The 18,929-nt window shown below is 45.5% G+C and overlaps 1 protein-coding gene across 4 annotated transcripts; it reads left to right on the top strand.

Annotated features, from left to right (window-relative positions):
• The first annotated feature begins 355 nt into the window (after positions 1-355).
• On the top strand, positions 356-15,811 carry ADPRH (ADP-ribosylarginine hydrolase). Of its 4 annotated transcripts, XM_066620905.1 has the most exons (5): positions 699-829; positions 2,469-2,616; positions 5,900-6,215; positions 12,342-12,702; positions 15,324-15,811. In XM_066620905.1, exons 3-5 carry the CDS (start codon positions 5,903-5,905, stop codon positions 15,721-15,723), a joined length of 1,074 nt encoding a protein of 357 aa, XP_066477002.1. In that variant the 5' UTR covers positions 699-829; positions 2,469-2,616; positions 5,900-5,902; the 3' UTR covers positions 15,724-15,811. The 4 variants fall into 4 exon arrangements, with proteins under 4 accessions (XP_066477004.1, XP_066477001.1, XP_066477002.1 ...); XM_066620907.1 differs by lacking the exons at positions 699-829; positions 2,469-2,616 and adding an exon at positions 356-432; XM_066620904.1 differs by lacking the exons at positions 699-829; positions 2,469-2,616 and adding an exon at positions 358-428.
• Positions 15,812-18,929: the final 3,118 nt, after the last annotated feature.

Genomic DNA, 18,929 nt, shown 5'->3' with positions numbered 1-18,929 from the left:
ACATGGGGTGGGTGACATCACTACTTGCCAACATTTTTAAAATCTGAATAATACCATCATGTTATATATTGGTCAATGCGTAATTTCTTGCAGAATGCAATGAAACAAACCACAGCGAAATATCTCTATCAGTAGTTATAGCCAAAAAACCATTGGGGTTCAGGGCTATGGTTCATCACCACACCCTCTGCTTGGGGTGGTCTCCTTCCCACTGGCATCAGATGATGCAAACCCTAGTGATGCCACTGGCTCTAGACTGCCTATCAGAAACCCTATCAGATGGCCACAGCAGGGAGGGACCAGCCACTCCTTCCTGGCAGTTGCATTACCCAGCTGTCAGTGAGCGCCTGCCTTCCTGGCTCAGCTTTCACTCTTCTGCAAAGGGGTTTCCTGCTGGGTTTCACCTCCAGAGACGCCAAAACTGAACTGCAAGTACTTTTAAGCCACCTTCTTCTCTCAGCCCCCGAATGCTTTGAGATCTCCGCCTTTCCTTGTGTGTGTGTGTAGGGGGGGTCCCTGCCAGGGTCCAGAATGAGCAGCAGGATCCCTCCCCCCCCCCATCTCTGCTGCCTGGATTCTGTTCAGCCTGCAGCCAGCCACGCTCCAAACCTTGTCCTCTTCCCGGGTTAATCGCAGCACTCAGCTCAGTCCTCCGCCCAACACTGACCCGGAAGTAAGTCCCGGAGATCCCAGTGGGATTCGCTCCCAAGAAACCCGTTTGTTATGCCAGGAAGTAAAGCTGCTTACTTTTCAGTGTTGCTTAGAGCCCAACGCTTTGCATGTCTACTCAGAAGCAAGTCCCATTATAGTTAGTGGGGCTTACTCTCAGGTAAGTATGGCAAGAACTTCACCCTAAGAACCCAGTCCTATGCGTCTCAGAAGTAAGTTCCATTCTAGTCAATGGGGCGTGTGGCTAGACCTGCAGCCTAAGAACCCAAGCCTATGCATGTCTCCTCAGAAGTCAGTCCCATTATAAGTCGTAAGTAAGTCAATGGGGCTTACTCCCAGGTAAGTGTTACAACTAGTCTAAGAACCCAATCCCATGCATGTCTCCTCAGAAGTAAGTCCCATCATAGTCAATGGGGCTTACTCCCTGGTAAGTGTGGTTAGAACTGCAGCCTAAGAACCCATTCCTATGCATGTCTCCTCAGAAGTCAGTCCCATTATAGTCAATGGGGCTTACTCCCTGGTAAGTGTGGCTAGGATTGCAGCCTTATTCTTCAGTCTCCAGCGGGTGTGTTTATGCCTTAGATCAGTGGTTCTCAAACGTTTAAGGAGATTGACTCCCTAAGTAAGTCTTTGCAGGGGCGGGGCAAGGGCAGCGATAAAGTCGTCTCCAGGATCGTGTCGCTAAGCGGGGGGGGGGGGCAGTGCTTTCATTCATGTGCTGGAGGCGCCAGGAGGTATGGGGAGCCCTGCATAGCCTTCGCTGTTGCTTGGAACATGGAGAAATAAATGAGCACAAACCACTGTTTCTTTGCGCAACCGGAGGTGATGTGTGCTCACTTATTTCTTCATTTTTCGAGCATCCGTCTGCAGAGGGCTGTGCAGTGCTTCTGGCACCTCCTGGAGCCTCCAGCAGCCCTACCTGAGTGGAAGGAAGTGAAAGCGCCTCCCCCCTTAGCGACTTGATTGGGGAATTGTATCACTGTCAGCGCCCCTCTCCCGCAAAGACTTACTTAGGGAGTCAATCTCCCTAAACGTTTGAGAACCACTGATCTAAGGCATAAACACACCTGCTGGAGACTGAAGAATAAGGCTGCAATCCTAGCCATGCTTACCAGGGAGCGATTCTCACACTTTGAGCACTGGGACTCGCTTTTTAGAATAAGAATCTGTCAGGACCCAACAGAAGTGATGTCATGACCAAAAGTGACATCATCAAGCAGGACAATTTTTAACAATCCTGGACTGGGATCCCACCAACACATACCCAGGAGTAAGTCCCATTGTTAAAAACATATACAGGTCCAGCCTTGTTGTACACTTTTTTTTATACATGGATATGAGTCAACACAAATGGCCCTTGCAAATGAGAAGGAATGTGCTGATCCCTGGAGAAGGGAAAAATGCACCCCTTTAAAGTCAGTTTAAAAAACTGAACAGTCCTTTAACAATAGCCTCCTTAATGAGAGAGAGAGGGCAGCTGGCTGACAATCCATCAGTCCTTCTGTCTCTCTTTTTTTAAAAAAAATATATTTTATTTATTTATTACAGATACAGGAAAGGAAATAGGTTTAACTTTGTGTGGGTAGGACACAGGTTACACATAAGGTTTGGCCCCAGATTCCAACATACATCATTCAGTTAACACAAAAAACGCAATAATCATCAAAACAAAGGCTTGCATATTTATCAATATAAAAATTGACTTTTACGAAACACTCAATCTTATCTAAATTTATCTACCCAATCATAAAAAAACTTCCAATATTTTCTTACTCTATCTCCAGTCCTTCTCTCTCCAGGTGACCCTTCCCTTCTCCCTGAGCACATGAAAGAAAGATGATCACTTTGCATTGGTGAAGGAAGGGGCTGAGTGAAGCTCCTTTCTAAGTTCTTGGAGGAGGACTGATTGATGACTCTTCTTAATGATTCTTATCTTACATCACAAAGGTCAGCAAGGCTGTTTTTAAATCACTGGAGCAACAAAACTTTGTTTTTTAAATTGATTTTCTATAGTGTGTTTTTGCCATCCCCCTGAGCGCTTGGAACGGAACCCATGTGAATAATTAGTCTCAACCTGTACAGAGTAGCCTCTTAGAAGTACAGAGCTGTAACATTTCCCCAAATATAGTCACATACCATGACACCATCAAGACTAATATATTAAAAATAAAATATTGAAATGAATGGGGACCCACCTGAAATTGGTTTGTGACCCACCAAGTGGGTCCCAACCCACAGTTTGAGAACCACTGCCTTAGAGAGAGGCACAAAATTTGGGTGACCAGATACTATGGAGGACAGAGTACCCATACCTTTAACCACTGTATAGAAGAGGAAATCTTGGCAGGTGGAACTCAGTATGGAAAGGTTTAAAAAGCTACACCTGCCAACATTCCCTCTTCTGTACAATGGTTAAAGGCATAGGCACTCTGTCCTCCATCATATCTGATCACCCTGCACAAAATAGTATGCCCTCAAGCAAGCAAGCTCTCTGGGCTTCTGTGGGACTGACTGGCTAAGAAGCAAGTTTGGGATTATAGCCTGAGGGCCCAATCCTATCCAATTTTCCAGCACTGGTGCAGCCACAATATAGTCCCAAGTAAAGGGAACAAATGTTCCCATACCTTGAGGAGACCTCTGTGACTGCCTCCCCACCACAGGATGCAGTGCAGGCCCTGTTGGCACAGCTGCACTGGCACTGAAAAATTGAATAGGACTGGGCCCTTAGTTGCATGCAACTCAAACTGGCTACTGGGGTTTTCGAGTGTTTGTGTGATGATCACCAAGTAGATAATTTGCTGGGCTGAATGAGGTTTTTTTTACTCGCAAGAAAGTGGAGGATTGAAGCCTTTCAATGCAATCATTTGCATGGACCCTTTACAGTGAGTCCCATTGAAGACCCTACTTGCTTGATCCCAAGTAGGTGTGCTAAACCTACTTGGGATCAAGCAGGCAGTTCAATGGGCCTCACTGTAAAGGGTCTGTACAAGTGATTGCAATCCAATCCTCCACTTCCTTGAGAGTAAAAAAAAAAACCCATTCAGCCTTGGATCTCAGCTTCAGCCCTTTTGGGCAGGGGGAGAGGCTGTCAGATGCTTTCACTTTCACTCACTCCACACGTTCTGTGGCACATACACTTGCCCTTCCCCACCCCCAGCATGAATAGAAAGTCATGAGAAATGGTATCTCTGTGAGAGACTGGAGCAGTTGTGTGAAGTGGGTAGGAAATGTTTGTAGCCCTGCTGGGCCCCAGCAAGATCCCACCTGCCAGAAAACAAGGACAGAGATTTACCTTCTCCCTTTTCTTAAAAGGCGTCTGCAGGGTGTGGAGGAATGTTTGCTCTGCTTGGAGTAAAGGAGAAAGTGACACCTGTGATGCATCAATCCATAGAGATGGTTATCATAACCAAACAGATCATTACATTAACAGCGTACAAATGTAATCTGATAAACCAGAACCTATTTACACATTCAGCACATAAGGTGCTAGAATTCTGGACTGTTCCACCTTGGACTACACGTGGTAGGATGTGTGGTCCCCATCCTCCCCAAAAGCTACTATCCTGGGTGTAGTTACTAAACAGCACATTGAAGGAAAGACTTCTACCCTGATGTGCTGGTTTATAACATACAGGCCCCCCTTTTTAATACATAGGGAAGCATTAATATGTATATTAATATACTGATGACTCACTCACAGCCTGAGATGGTACAGTCCAGAATCTTGCCCACTCCCTGCCCAATGCAATTTTTCTTACATTAGGGTGAGATTTTTCTTACAAATTATAGGATGGCCTCCACACAATTAATCCCCCTTAAGGGGTCCATGCCACTGTGTAGAACCCCTTTGCTGGTTGCACAGCAGCTTGGTGGCATTTCTGGACAAATGGCAATGGTGTCATAAATCATCACTGGACTTCCAGGAATGCTGAGCTGCATGGAGCTAGGCTTGGCTGGCTTTTGAGTTCCACAGCTGTGCAGTTTAAGTGGAACACTGTTTCATTTCTCTGGTCCTGTCTACACTTGCTACAAAATGAGGTGGTGGCACTTCAGGTTGCCAAGAAGGAGCTCGCTTTTTAATGCTTCTGCAAGTTTTTTTTTTTTTAAAGAAACTCATTGCAAGTAAAATCAAAAACCCAGCCGTACATCCAGAAGACTGAGTTTAGTTCTTCTAGTGCTTTTGTTGTTTTCTAAAAATTATATTCAGCTTTTCAATAATAAAAGTAGTTTATGGGTTAAAACTCCCAAAACAACAACAATGGCAGACAGAATAGCAGAAGAGGAGAGCAGCATTAACCCTATTTTGCCTGGCCCATAGGTGTACACATTTGGTTCCTGTTGTGTATATGCAACGTTGAGGAGAAATGACTTAAAACCATCCTAACAGTCATGAGATTAAGAGGTCTAGAAATATTAAAAAAGGTCTTTGCTTGGAGCTCAAATGACATCCAAGTAGGAGGCGGGTGAGCCTAATTTTACCCTTGTGGTGATTCAGCATTGTTAGCCCTTCCCTGAAATCAAAGTGGCACCCCACCTAGCTATATTGTGTGTGCAGACTGGGGCTCAAAAGCTCTGGTGATACAGGGTGCCAGTTTGCTCACAGTAATGGTTATAAGAAAGTGTGTCTTAATCTTCTCTATGTCAATCTATTTTTACCCTTAATTGCTCCCACCTCTGCTGTTTCTCACACAAAGACATGTGCTTGGCTTTCTGTCTTGTACCTCATGGCTGCTTCCTGAGAGTTTGGTTCAGAGAAGCTTTTCTGGGGGTTGACTAGTGTAATGTTTTGGGGTAAATTTCAAAGAAAAGTAAGAAGGAATTGGGCACTTTTTGGAAGAGGGGAAAGGAGTATTCTTATCCCACGAATCATCTCCCATTGTCCAGTCTTGCCCTCTCATCTTGCAGTCTTCCTTATTTTCTCTAATTATTTCAACTTCAAAGCAGACTAGAAATTTCATTGCTAGTTGAGGAAATATGGATTCAGATGGGTCTACTTTTTTTTATCCCCCAAAATGGTGCTCAGAATGTACTCCAGAACAGTGAAAGTGAGCTAGTGGGGCTTGATAACTCTGTTAGAGACAAAATTATGCTATAAACTGGACTGAAATTGCATTTGACAAAACTAATGAAATTTGTTCTTTGTAGATAGAGAGGCACAAGGAATCAATCATGTTACCTTTTTTAAAAACCTATTCTTAATTGAGGATTTTCTGTCTTGTTCTGGGTTCAGATCATGTGTTCCGGCCTGCAAGAAAACTATATGGCTGCCATGGTGCTAAGTGCCGTTGGAGATGCCATGGGCTTTTACAATGGCAAATGGGAATTTGAATTCAACGGTGAAGAGATTCACAGTCAGCTGGCCACAATGGGAGGCGTGGACAAAATCGATGTGGCAAGCTGGAAGGTCAGCGATGATACCGTCATGCACTTGGCTACAGCTGAAGCCTTGGTGGCAGCTGGGAAAAATCCAGATTTTGCTCGCATGTATTCTCTCATTGCAAAAAATTACAAGGACTGCATGCATGACATGGTAGGGCGAGCACCAGGTAATTTTTCCTCATTTCAGTTCTCACTGATACAATTGTATTTCTCAAATGTTATGCATTGTCACGAATGTTTTGATTGGAACTCAACCTATTTTGGAGGCTTTTTTCTGTGCCCTGTTCTTGTAAGGTACCATTCGAAATTCTGTCTTATAGGAGCTTGGGGTGCAAGAGCAGGAGGCCCCATCCTCCAACTTCTGAATGCATCCATGAATTCATTCCTCTCCAGTTACTGGAATGGGGAATTTGTGGAGGAGGATTGATTGATTGATTGTAGGTGCCAGTGTTGGTCTTGATGGAAGACAGATTTGATGGAAGATAGATATGTGAAATCTGAGCTTTTGCACCACATAGGAGCCACGTGTGACAAAGATGATGGCTTGGATTTGGCAAATCTGATGGCTGAATCTTTCCTTGCAAGGTTGTACCACATGCTCTGTAAAGAAATAGCTGTAGCGCATAAGGACAATACATTCATCACAGGAGACAAACATAGTTCAAAATTTCCTTTGGGTGTATGTCTTTCTGTTTCTTAAACAGAAGCAATTATCATGTCAGAACTGCAGTAGATCAGTAGGAGTCATTGGGCAAACGGGCAATGGTGCTGCCACATTAGCTGTTTTCTGTAGGTTTGCCATTCTTCATTCACTTATACATTGGGAAGAATTCTGAAGATGTCACTTCCAAAGAGGTACATTCACCTGTTTGGCCCTGTTGCCCTCCTGTCTTTTGAGGGTCGCGAATGACTGGTAATGTTTTTTTGATTTGCAATGCACTAATGGTTCACTTGGCTTGCACTTCTTCCCTTACATGTCCTATTACATTTACAGCTGGTGACACTGGTGTACCTGGGGGGGGGGTCGGTGCAGACACATGCCCCTGGGGAGGCACACTTGGGGGGGTGCTGCCACACCACTATCCACTCCCCCTGTGATTTCCCCCTGCAGAATCTTTTTTTTTTTTAAAAAAAGAAGTGGAAAAAGAGGCAGCGCTGCAGCGCTGCCTGCCTTTTTTGCTTTTTGCGATAGCAATAGAGGCGGGTGTCTGCTCTGACCGTTTCCAGCCTCTATAGCTTGTAACAAAAAGTGACAGCTGCTGTTTTTTTGCTTTTTTCTCAACGGGATAGAGGTGGGGGGGGGGACTTAGAGCAGCCGCCCACCTCTATTGCTATCAAAATAAGTGGAAAAGATGGGTAGTACCCCCCCTTGCAGCTGCCTTTTTTTTTTTTTTTTTGCTTTTTTCAGAAAAAAGTACTGGCCGAGTGTGTGCCACAGGGGATGCGGTGCTGCCATTTCACTCCTCCCGCGGTGTCCCCATGGGCACATTCCAGGTAGGAGGGTGGCATTTGCATTCCTGGCTTCCGGGCAGCTGGGGAGACAGTGGCCAGTGATAAATTTATTTATTGTCTTGCCCATGTTATGCTGAAATGAAGAATTGTAACAAATATATATTTTTTAATTTGTGCACTTAGGAGAGCAGGGTATGGGAGGTGTTGTCTTGTCCCAACAAATTTCAGAGAGACTTGCTCAGCAGCAAAGACTTGTTATAAAAATAAAAAAAAGCCCCACTGGATCAGGCCAAAGGCCTATCTCATCCAGCTTCCTGTACCTCACAGTGGCCCACCAGATGCCTTGGGGAGCACACAGGACAACAAGATACCTGCATCATGTTGCCAGGGTCATATTGTTCATAAGGCTGACTAGGCTGAAACCTAGGGGCCCCACAGGGACTAGGGGCTCATCATAGTTTTTGCTGAGGCATTGTGAATAGTATTCTTCAGGAGACTCTCAAAATAGATCTAAGTCTATGTATTGCAGTCTAGTAGCTACTGTTCCGAGTTAGGCTGTTAGCTGTAGTGGGGTGAAAGACTGAAGTGCCAGAGGGGGTCTGAAATACCTGAAAGCCTAGGGGCCTGGCCATAGGTTAATACAGCCCTGCCTGTTGCCACTCCCTTGCATCTGGCATTCTGAGGCAGCCTACTTCTAAAATGAGGAGGTTGCACATATCCACCGCGGTTTGTAACCTGTGATGCACTTTTCCTCCAGAAATTGGTCCAATCCCGTTTTAAAAGTATCTAGACCAGACTCCATCACCACATCCTGTGGCAAGGAGTTCCACAGATTAATTACATGCTATGTAAAGAAATACTTTCTTGTCATGTAAAGGGGGATTCCCTCCTCCAGGGAGAAAGGAAGGGGACACCCCTTTTAGTTGCACTGACTCTAGAGACTTGCAAAGCAAGTAGGGGGAGCCCCCTATTTGACTTATCTTTGAAGAGGTTTGCAAAGCACAGTCTGGTTTTGCATACCTGTTCAAGGATCAATGCAATTGAGGGCTGTGTGTGCATGTGTGGGGGGGAAATCCCCCCCCCACTTTCTTTCAGTGCAACAAGGAAGTACCCATTCTCTTTGTGAAGGAAAAAAAAATCCTAATGTGGGCTGTGAATATTGCTATGAATTCATTATTCCTCTGCTCCTTCTCCTTGTCAGAGTCACTACTTAAAATAACTTTCTTCCCTAAGAACTGAGAACCTCCAGATCTTTTTCCAAGGTTTCTTATTATATTAATCTTTTTTAAAAAAATTGTTAATATGCTGGAGTGGAGTATGCTTTTAAAAAAAAGACATTTAACAATCAGCATTTGGGGTTTTTCCTGCATTTCACTGTGTGGATAGCCATTGCAGGATCTTCATGGGTTGTGGCATTATATTGCATGTGGAGTGGAATCACAGGCCTATTATTTAGCTTCTAACCAATTGTGAAAATGTCATGTGGAAAGGGCCGGAGTTAGTGTGCTTGCCTCTTCTTGCTTGCCACTATAGCAGCTTCTTGAAGATTTCAGTGAACAGCTGTCATGAAGCAGATAGACAGAAAAGTGAAGCATGTGACCAGGACTCCCGTAAACTGAGAACAAGTTTTTTGTTCTTTTAAACTTGTTCTGGTGAAACTGTTGTGAACTAGAAAATTTGAGGGCTCTACCATAGAAATTAAGGGCAAGGCATGAGCAGTGAGTTGGGAAATGCCCTGTTCCAATCTCATCTCAGCCACACTGGCAAGCCCCAGTCTCTTGACCTCAATCACCCATCTTTTAAAAGGGGGAACAATAAATGTCGCTTCCCAATATTACTCAGTTGTGCTGAGATTATTGAGTAGATGTATGAAATCCTGCTGAAGTCTTAGAAAATGTGCTATATAAAAGCTACTGTTTAAGACTGAGGAAGTCTCTTTCCTTGAGACTTTCCAAAAGTGGAGATGGTGCATGGACATGGGCTGTAAACCTAAAATCTAAAGGGCATCCCTGTCAAGCTGCTGATAAGAACATAAGAACAGCCCCACTGGATCAGGCCATAGGCCCATCTAGTCCAGCTTCCTGTATCTCACAGCGGCCCACCAAATGCCCCAGGGAGCACACCAGATAACAAGAGACCTCATCCTGGTGCCCTCCCCTACATCTGGCATTCTGACTTAACCCATTCCTAAAATCAGGAGGTTGCGCATACTCATCATGGCTTGTACCCCATAATGGATTTTTCCTCCAGAAACTCGTCCAATCCCCTTTTAAAGGCGTCTAGGCTAGACGCCAGCACCACATCCTGTGGCAAGGAGTTCCACAGACCGACCACGCGCTGAGTAAAGAAATATTTTCTTTTGTCTGTCCTAACCCGCCCAACACTCAATTTTAGTGGATGTCCCCTGGTTCTGGTATTATGTGAGAGTGTAAAGAGCATCTCCCTATCCACTCTGTCCATCCCCTGCATAATTTTGTATGTCTCAATCATGTCCCCCCTCAAGCGTCTCTTTTCTAGGCTGAAGAGGCCCAAACGCCGTAGCCTTTCCTCATAAGGAAGGTGCCCCAGCCCCGTAATCATCTTAGTCGCTCTCTTTTGCACCTTTTCCATTTCCACTATGTCTTTTTTGAGATGCGGCGACCAGAACTGGACACAATACTCCAGGTGTGGCCTTACCATTGATTTGCACAACGGCATTATAATACTAGCCATTTTGTTCTCAATACCCTTCCTAATGATCCCAAGCATAGAATTGGCCTTCTTCACTGCCGCCGCACATTGGGTCGACACTTTCATCGACCTGTCCACCACCACTCCAAGATCTCTCTCCTGATCTGTCACAGACAGCTCAGAACCCATCAGCCTATATCTAAAGTTTTGATTTTTTGCCCCAATGTGCATGACTTTACACTTACTGACATTGAAGCGCATCTGCCATTTTGCTGCCCATTCTGCCAGTCTGGAGAGATCCTTCTGGAGCTCCTCACAATCACTTCTGGTCTTTACCACTCGGAAAAGTTTGGTGTCATCTGCAAACTTAGCCACTTCACTGCTCAACCCTGTCTCCAGGTCATTTATGAAGAGGTTGAAAAGCACCGGTCCCAGGACAGATCCTTGGGGCACACCGCTTTTCACCTCTCTCCATTGTGAAAATTGATGGCGTAACCTAGTGCACATGAGGTGCTGCACAAAGTTGTGGGGTTTTGCGGAACAATCATAGGAGAGTCCCTGATTCAAATCTTGCCACCCATGCTAAAACTTGTGAATCTCCTTATTGCTGTAGGGATCTGTAACTTCCCAGGTTGGTTTGGGGGGGCTTTAAATTGCTACACAATACCCTAAAATTCCACTTATTGGAAGCTTGCTAAAACTAACTACTAGGTTGGTTAGGGGAGAGACTGTCATTCAGTGGTAGAGTCCCTGTTTTGCATGTGGAAGGTCCCAGGTTCAATGCCTGAATTCTCCAAGTAGGGCTGAGAAGATCCCTCTCTGAAACCTTGGAAAGCCGCAGCTAGTCACTGTCAAGAATACTGATCCAGATGGACAAATAAATTGGCTCACTATAAGGCACTTTCTCTAGTGGTTGGGTTGACTGAGTTTTATTGAATCCCCCCATTCCTTTTCTGAAGCATTCAAAGAGTCTGTTCTCCTATTGGAAGCTGATGCAGAAGGACACTTCTACCAGGGACTCTTTCTAGTTACAAAAGGCAGCCTGCATGCACTTTCCCCCTGGTACAGATTAACAATGGGCTGTATTCCTCAGGTCTAAGAGTGCTTTTAAAAAGAGATTCCATGCTGGAGCCTCTCCAGGGATGTGTACTACTTGCACACAGCAGGGAAGAAGGCGACACAATTTCTTGCTTGACTGCAGCTTGCCAGAGATGTGTGTTTGCATCTACCATCCAACTTTCTGCCTTTATCAACCCTTGGATACAGCAATTGGGAACTTGGGGTTTTGGACAAGCTCCTCTTTTCCCCTTTCCCAAGCCTGAAAAATGCTCAAGGTTCTCTCAAATCAACCTGTATGTTCACTGAGATCTGCAGAGGCCTGACACCAGGTTCCTTCTTTGTTTTGAGATTACCTTAGCAGGGCTTTCCTCTAGTAATGCTAACATCCTGGCTGACCTTTGCATTTATGTTAGGTACCCTGGATCCTGGTGTTCCACTGTCGCTTGTGCTCTTAAAACTGTTGAGGGATGGTATACTTTTGATACCCAGTTGTGAGTTGTTAGTGACCTGGAGCTGTTTTGGCATGAGATGACCTGATTGAAATATTCTGTTTGGCAAATGTGAAGAGAAAAAAGCCCTGTTGGTGACCTAAAGTTGTCCTGTGGATGAAATAACTGCTGGTGATGCGCACCAGAATACAAGCCCTCTGCCCCCTGCCCATTAGCTTGTTTAAAGACTTATCCCAGGCAAAGATTCTTCCTTCAACCAGTCACTATAAGCAACCTTCAGGCTGCTTCCTGACAGCCTGGTTGCTTGAAAATAACTAGATCGATCTCAACAGGAAACATCATTCCCATTGACCTCCTTAGAATTTTTTTAAGCATTCCGGCTGCCAGGAGGGAGACTTCAAAGCTTCAAAGTTTAAGGGAGAAGAATTTCACCCCAATAGGTGTTTAAACTTTTAAATGGACACACAGGAGGCTTTCCCCATATTCGTGGTTTCCAGTATCTGGAGGGAGGGGGACAGGAACACATCTCCTATGGATATCGGGGCATGCCTGTAACTGGCTTGCTCTGTACGCCAAATTGGGGGACAGTTAACTACAGGTTGATGTATGCTGTAATGTGTAAACAGTTCGGTTGGTTGTCTGAGGTTTCTTCTCTTTCTATAGGTGGTACCTGCATGCATAGTGCAATGCTTTTGAACCCAGACACGGCAGATGGCTGGAAAATACCGTTTAATAACAGAGGTGGCGGCTGTGGAGCAGCCATGCGGTCAATGTGTATTGGACTGAGGTTTCGCCACCCAGAAGAATTGGAGAACTTGATTGCCGTCAGCATAGAAAGTGGACGAATGACTCACCACCATCCCACTGGCTACCTTGGAGCCTTGGCTTCTGCACTGTTCACTTCTTATGCTGTGAATCGCAAACCGCCTCACACGTGGGGGAAAGGCCTGATGGAGGTACTGCCAAAGGCAAAGGCCTATGTCCAGAAGGCGGGCAGCTTTGTGAAAGAGAACTTGCAAGAGTGGTGAGTGATTGAGCACTTTGTTCTAAAGGGCACCTGGTAGATTAAAAGTGGTGAAAGTACCTTGTTGAACCAGAAAGCAACATATCCCATGTTTATGTGGATGACTCTTACTTAGAAGGAAATGAAATTGGAAGGACTGTATATGTATATGACTATACAGTCTACAAAAGAGAAAGCATGTTGACCTACAGACGGTTGCAAACATGTTTTGATAATCTAGGATGTCTAAACCTTTTGCATTCATACTTAAGACATTCTTTCTTTGTTTAAGATGTAAGAGGGGTCCACAAGAGTCCCAGTACACCCACTCAATGCTTGGTCTGAATATTTGTTTGGATGGCTTAGGTTAAACAGGTTAGAGCATCTAATTAAACATCTCCCTAAGAGTAAGCCCCACTAGATTGCATAGGGTCTACCTCAGAGTCAGCATTTTTAGGACCTCATTGTTAGGTTGTTCCCCTGGGGGCTGGGGATAAGAATAGGCCCTCAGTTTGGCTGTACTTGTCGTAAGAGGCGACTAAACAGCCACCGGGTAGATGGGACTCGTCAGCCTGGGAAGGCAGCTCATCTGAGAGAAGGAAAACTCTGATCCCAAACCTCCACTGCCTTGTGGCTACATCCAGTTATGGAAAAGGCTTCAGGAGTCAACCTCGAGGCAAAATCCGGAGCCGGAGTTCCTGAGGCAGTTCATGGCTAAACACAGTCATGTTCTGGCAACTCCTGCGACGCCGCTGGAACCAACCGTATTGGCCTCTGCCTTTCCATTGGACCATTTCAGCGACGTGGAGAGGGGGGATTTGCTGCATGGGTAACAGCCTATCCTCCATACCTACTTTACCCAGGCCTCGCGCACTGGAGAGGGCACTCTGTTCCAGAACCACCATTCAGAGCGTGACACCATAGTCTTCCGAGACTGAAGGATGCCAACAACGTGTTAGGTTGATTGTGTTGGAGTAGCTAGCACTGAGAAACTGTTCCCTGTACTCCCTTTTCATAAATCTGTTTCCAATATGGGCAGTTCTATTTCCCTAACCTGGCTCACTCCCATTAATAGCTGAGGTATGCAGAATGAAGTCAGAATGTCTTTAACAAGTCCTTGAATGAAGCAAACAGCTTTTTGCACCCCTCTTCTTTCCATGTTCTTCCTTTTGCTCCCTTCCCTTCTTTCCTTCAGTGTGCTAGTTGAGCAGGTGAGGCATGCTTTCCTCTCCTTCTCCATCATAGGAGCTATCACAAGGGCCGTGAACCTTTAGGAGTGTGTTCCCTATCATTTGGTACCCTCTGAAACTAGGAAAACTAACCTAGGGTGCAATCCTGTCCCTGGGATGGGCCAGCGCAAGTCCCTTGCACCATGGAGTGAGGAGGGAGGCTAGTGCACGGATGTGTGCCAGCCTCCAGAGGCCAACCCAAGCTCTACGGGGCCGGCGCAACAAGTAATGTTACGCCGGCTTAGTTCAGCCAGTGCAGGGGCTTGGGGTGGGCAGGCCTATGGGTGGGCCATGGCCAAGCATGGGATGGGATCGTAACCCATTCCTGGGCAACCTGGAGCAGCTCCAGGCTGCTCAGATCGGCACCACCTTTTCTGGTGGTGCAGATCCAAGTAGCCCCATTGGGGCCGGTGCAGCATTACTCGGGGTAAGGGGACTGCATTCCCCTTTCCCTGGGCTGAACTGCGAGCAGCCCCAACCCCACACTGAATATGGGGCAGGCCAGCCGGCCTCCCTGTTCCAACGCAGGTTAGGAGTGGGTTGTTAGTTTCTTAACCTAGTTTTATGCTGCACCCCTGCACCACCGCTACTCTAATGACTTTGCTTTTGTGAACTGATGATTCTAGAAAGAGCACTTAAAGCAAATGCAGCTGATTTTTGTTTTATTTGGAGCTGGTCAATTACTGATACATGCACACTCTCCTTTAAGCATGTGGCTTTAAAAAAAATTATTTTTTAAATTTTTTTTGTGTCCCCTAATCTTTTGGTTGATATTTGAACTTTTGGGAACTCTGCAAACCTGTAACAACTACATTTACATACCTTCACACTGTCTGTGGATAGCAGTGTTTTGGCTACATTTGTCTTGTCGAGAATTCAGCACAAGATCATCATTGGCATCCTTCAGTCTCGGAAGACTATGGTATCGCACTCTGAAAAGTGGTTCTGGAACAGTGTCTAGTGTGGCTGAAAAGGCCAATTTGGGAGTGACAATCCCTTCCACACTTGGAGCAAATGTAGTCTGTCCCTGGTTTGTCTCCCTGGCTATGGGCCTTCCTTCTTTGCCTCTTTGCCTCAGTCTGTTGGGCAAGTCTCTCTCCAAACTGGGAGAGGCCATGCTGCACAGCCTGCCTCCAAGCGGGCTGCTCAGAGGCCAGGGTTTCCCACCTGTTGAGGTCCATTCCTAAGGCCTTCAGATCCCTCTTGCAGATATTCTTGTATCGCACCTGTGGTCTACCTGTAGGGCGCTTTCCCTGCAGGAGTTCTCCATAGAGGAGATTCTTTGGGATCCGGCCAAAGATACACCAACTTTAATGTAGAATCTTAGACCCACATTTGTCATCTCTATTATACATCTTTCTGAGTTTAGAATCTTGACAGAAACCTTGGGTTATTTTTTTTTGTATTTTATAGGAACTACTTTGAAAACCAGTGGAACAAGTACCTGGAAACCAGAGGCATCGCAGATGGAATGTCTCTTCCTTCTTTCCCTACAGACTATGGTGTGAAAGAGAGAGATAATTTCTATAAATCTGTGAGTTTCTCTGGTTGGGGAGGCTCCAGTGGACATGATGCTCCCATGATTGCTTATGATGCCTTTCTTGGTTCTGGGAGTTGGGTTGACCTAGCCCATAGGGGTTTTTTCCACGGTGGAGACAGCGACTCTACAGCAACCATTGCTGCATGCTGGTGGGGGGCAAGTCATGGCTTCAAAGGAGTCAAGGCAAGTAACTACAAGAAAGTGGAGTACAGAGAACGCTTGGAGAAAGTAGCAGAGGAACTCTATCGCCTGAGCTTGACTAGCGCACAGTGATTGACACTGACAGGACAAGAATTTGCTAATAAACATCCTTATCAACTTTACAGTCATACATTAAAGATGTAAATATAGCAAAATTAAATTACCGCTTGATGTGTTAATCCTAAATAAGGCCGCCCGTTGATCCACATTATCAGGGGAATACTCGTGCAAGCTTTTCTGGTCTACTACTTTTGGATGACACTGATGGAAGTCACTTTGGTCACCCAGATCGAATCTATCCTGAGGCTGGAAAAGAGCAGGGGCAGCGCAACCCTAATTCTGCAATCAGTGCAGAATGCAGTGGCCTGAGTGATTATGGGAGCCAGATGTTGTGACTTGGCTGGACCACTGCTCCAGCAGTTACACTGGCTGCCCATCTGTTTCTGGTCCCAATTCAAGATGCTAGTTCTAACCTTGAAGGCCCTCCATGACCTGGCTTCAGGCTACCTGAAATATTGCCTCCTTCTATACATTCCAGCCCATTTGCTTCGGCATGGGAAAGGCAGGGTACAAATTTCTTAAAATAAAAACAGGGTTTAACTTATATTCTTCTAGACCCCTCAATAACCTTTTGATGCCATCAGCTGAAATAGCCTCCTGGACAGACTGGGCTGGGAAGCAGAGGCAGAGTGTTCTGATTGATTCAAGAAAGTGAAGCTTGAGGATGCATAAATGCTATTTTCTCCAATGCTCTTCAACACCTACATAAACCACTGAGTGAGGTCATTTGGGATTTTGGAGTTTTGCATCACCATTATGATGCTGCCATCTAGCTGTCTCTCTGTCTTTTACATCCAATGCATGTGAGGCAGCAGAAGTGTTGACTTGGTACTTAAAAGCAAATGAGCGAGTTCTGACCTGACAAGAAAGTACTGTTCATCTGCTTAAAGATGTAGTATTGAAATCCATTCCAGGTGGAGTTAAATTACTCCAAAACAATAACACTTGTTGTATAGGGTGCCAATAGATTGTTTTGGCAGTGGAGGATCAGGTGCTGTCAATAGCACTGACTGCTTTTTATCAGCTGGTTTTACCAGTTGTGTCCCCATTTGGGGTGGGGGAAGAGAACATCTTGTCACCATATCTTCTAATTTGGGCTAATGTGATGCATTGTATGGGGGGGCCACCTTTGAAGACTGTTTAGAAACTGCATTTAGTTTAACATATAGCTGTTAGGTTACTCAGGCCCAATTCTATCCCCCACAATGAAGCAGCTGTGCTGAGCATGTGTTGCATCTGATAGTGTGTGTGTGTGGGGGCACACTACACACACTTGGGACAGACTGCACTTGCTCCCAGTGTGGAAGGGATTGTCACTCCCGAATTGGCCTTTTCAGCCACACTAGACGCTGTTCCACAACCACCTTTCAGAGCGTGATACCATAGTCTTTCGAGACTGAAGGCTGCCAACACTGTGTGTGTGTGTGGGTGTGTGTGTGATCAGGAAACCTGCCAGAGATAAGTAAAATTATTTTCTACTTACTGCTGTGCTGGCCCTCCTGGTAGCCTATAGGTCTCCTCAGACCTATGCCAGCTATATAGCTGGTGTAAGTCCAAGGAGAGAAGAGACAGGACAAGTTCAAAGGGGATAAGATTCTGGCATAGGCTAGTGCTGTTGGGATCACTCTCTCCCTCTCCTCACCCATGACATACTCCTGCCACCAACTTACTAAAAGTAGTGGAGCCTTCAGTGTGCATGTTGTACCTCTATCCTCATGCACTATCTAGGATACAAAACCTTTCCATTGTTGGCAGTAGGTTATGGCTTACTACTAACAGCACCTTTTAGGTTGTTAGCCAGTCCAAATCCAGTCATATCAGAATTAGAACTTGCTTGGCATTTCCATGTAAGCTTTGCATACGATAGCCAATGGGCAAGGGCAAAGACCTTTTGCCCAGTCAGAAGAGCTTTTTAAAAGACATTATGGGAGGATTTTACAAGTAGTTTGTTTTCACATCTGGCCAAAGGCTATTTAACATACAGGTATGTTTCGGATGTTTCTGAAAAGAACCCTACCTCACCCTAGAATGTTAATTGTCAAGAAAGGCTCTGGCATCAAAGATCAAAATAACAGGCTCCAAAAGCAGGATATTAAAATCCAAGAACCACACCATAAGGAACTCCCCTCCCCCCCCATGAATGTTGGAATTTGGATCTTCTTAGCCTCAGCTGTTTACAGTTACTTCTGTTGTTGTTTTTTTATAATGCCATCAACATGTATGGCATTTCATGTAGAAATGATTGTGAAGTGTTGATCCTAAAGATTGGATTTCAGGATGGACAAGATTGTTTCATACCCCTACTAACAGAACATAGGACTTTTTAAAGTGGTAGTTCTCAGATTTAGGTGGGGAACAACTATTCCCATTCATCCCTTCCAGTTTAGTGTCCGTTAACTTGGCTATGGTTTGTGTCTGGGGGAAAAAGATAGATGGCACAATCCTATAGTCTTCCTGCACCAGCAGAGTGTGCGCTCCACCAGCGCAGGCTGCTGCAAAAGTGCCATGACAAGCTAGTGGTGCTGCCAAGAAAGCCTGCGCTGTCCTGCCGGAGCCAGTGCAGGCCTCCACGAACACCAGAGCAGGCAAGTTTTGAGCCAAGCAGCAGAGAGGTGGGGGAAGGACAGGGAAGGGTGTAGTGAGTCAAGGAGGTATTGAGCAGATCAGGTCCAGGATCTGTGGTGCTGGTGCATGCTGCATCCTATCTCCCTTCCCGCATAAAAGCTGCCAACACAGATCCACTCAGACATGCTCCAGTGATTTAGCAGGTGCAGGTCCAAGTAGACCTGTTGTCACAGCTGGGTCTTTCCTTGGGGGAAGGAGATGAATGTCCCTGTATTTTGAGGAGACCTTCAGACTGCAAAATTCCCCTGCAGGATTCCAGACTCCACTGCACTGGCCTGGGGGAATTTCAATAGGAGTGGGCTGCTCATGTCCTTTGGAACACAGAACCATCTTTATTCTTTTGCTGAGTAAACCATTTTGTGGCCTTTTTGGGTGGTTGTTAAAAAGCCATCTGTAACTATTTTTAATAATACAAATACCATGCAAAAGTGTGAATTAGTATTTTGTGGCCTTAGGCCAGAGAAGAAGCATCAAGATTCATTTTCATCTCCTTCTGATCCCAAACCAGACTAACATCCCTACATCATAGATGTTTACTAGTAAACTTACAGGCAATCTAAGCCATATCTGAATTTGCCTGGTTTGGGACTCAG

Source organism: Tiliqua scincoides, chromosome 3 (genome assembly GCF_035046505.1).
Source record: "Tiliqua scincoides isolate rTilSci1 chromosome 3, rTilSci1.hap2, whole genome shotgun sequence".
Lineage (NCBI taxonomy): Eukaryota > Metazoa > Chordata > Lepidosauria > Squamata > Scincidae > Tiliqua > Tiliqua scincoides.
This window is presented reverse-complemented; position numbering and strand designations above follow the sequence as displayed.

Bases quoted from the DNA above. Each gene is read 5' to 3' on its own strand.
- ADPRH (XM_066620907.1), top strand. From the start codon at position 5,903: ATGTGTTCCGGCCTGCAAGAAAACTATATGGCTGCCATGGTGCTAAGT. The intron at 6,216-12,341 runs GTAATTTTTCCT...CTCTTTCTATAG, and splicing joins CATGGTAGGGCGAGCACCAG to GTGGTACCTGCATGCATAGT. The intron at 12,703-15,323 runs GTGAGTGATTGA...TGTATTTTATAG, and splicing joins AAAGAGAACTTGCAAGAGTG to GAACTACTTTGAAAACCAGT.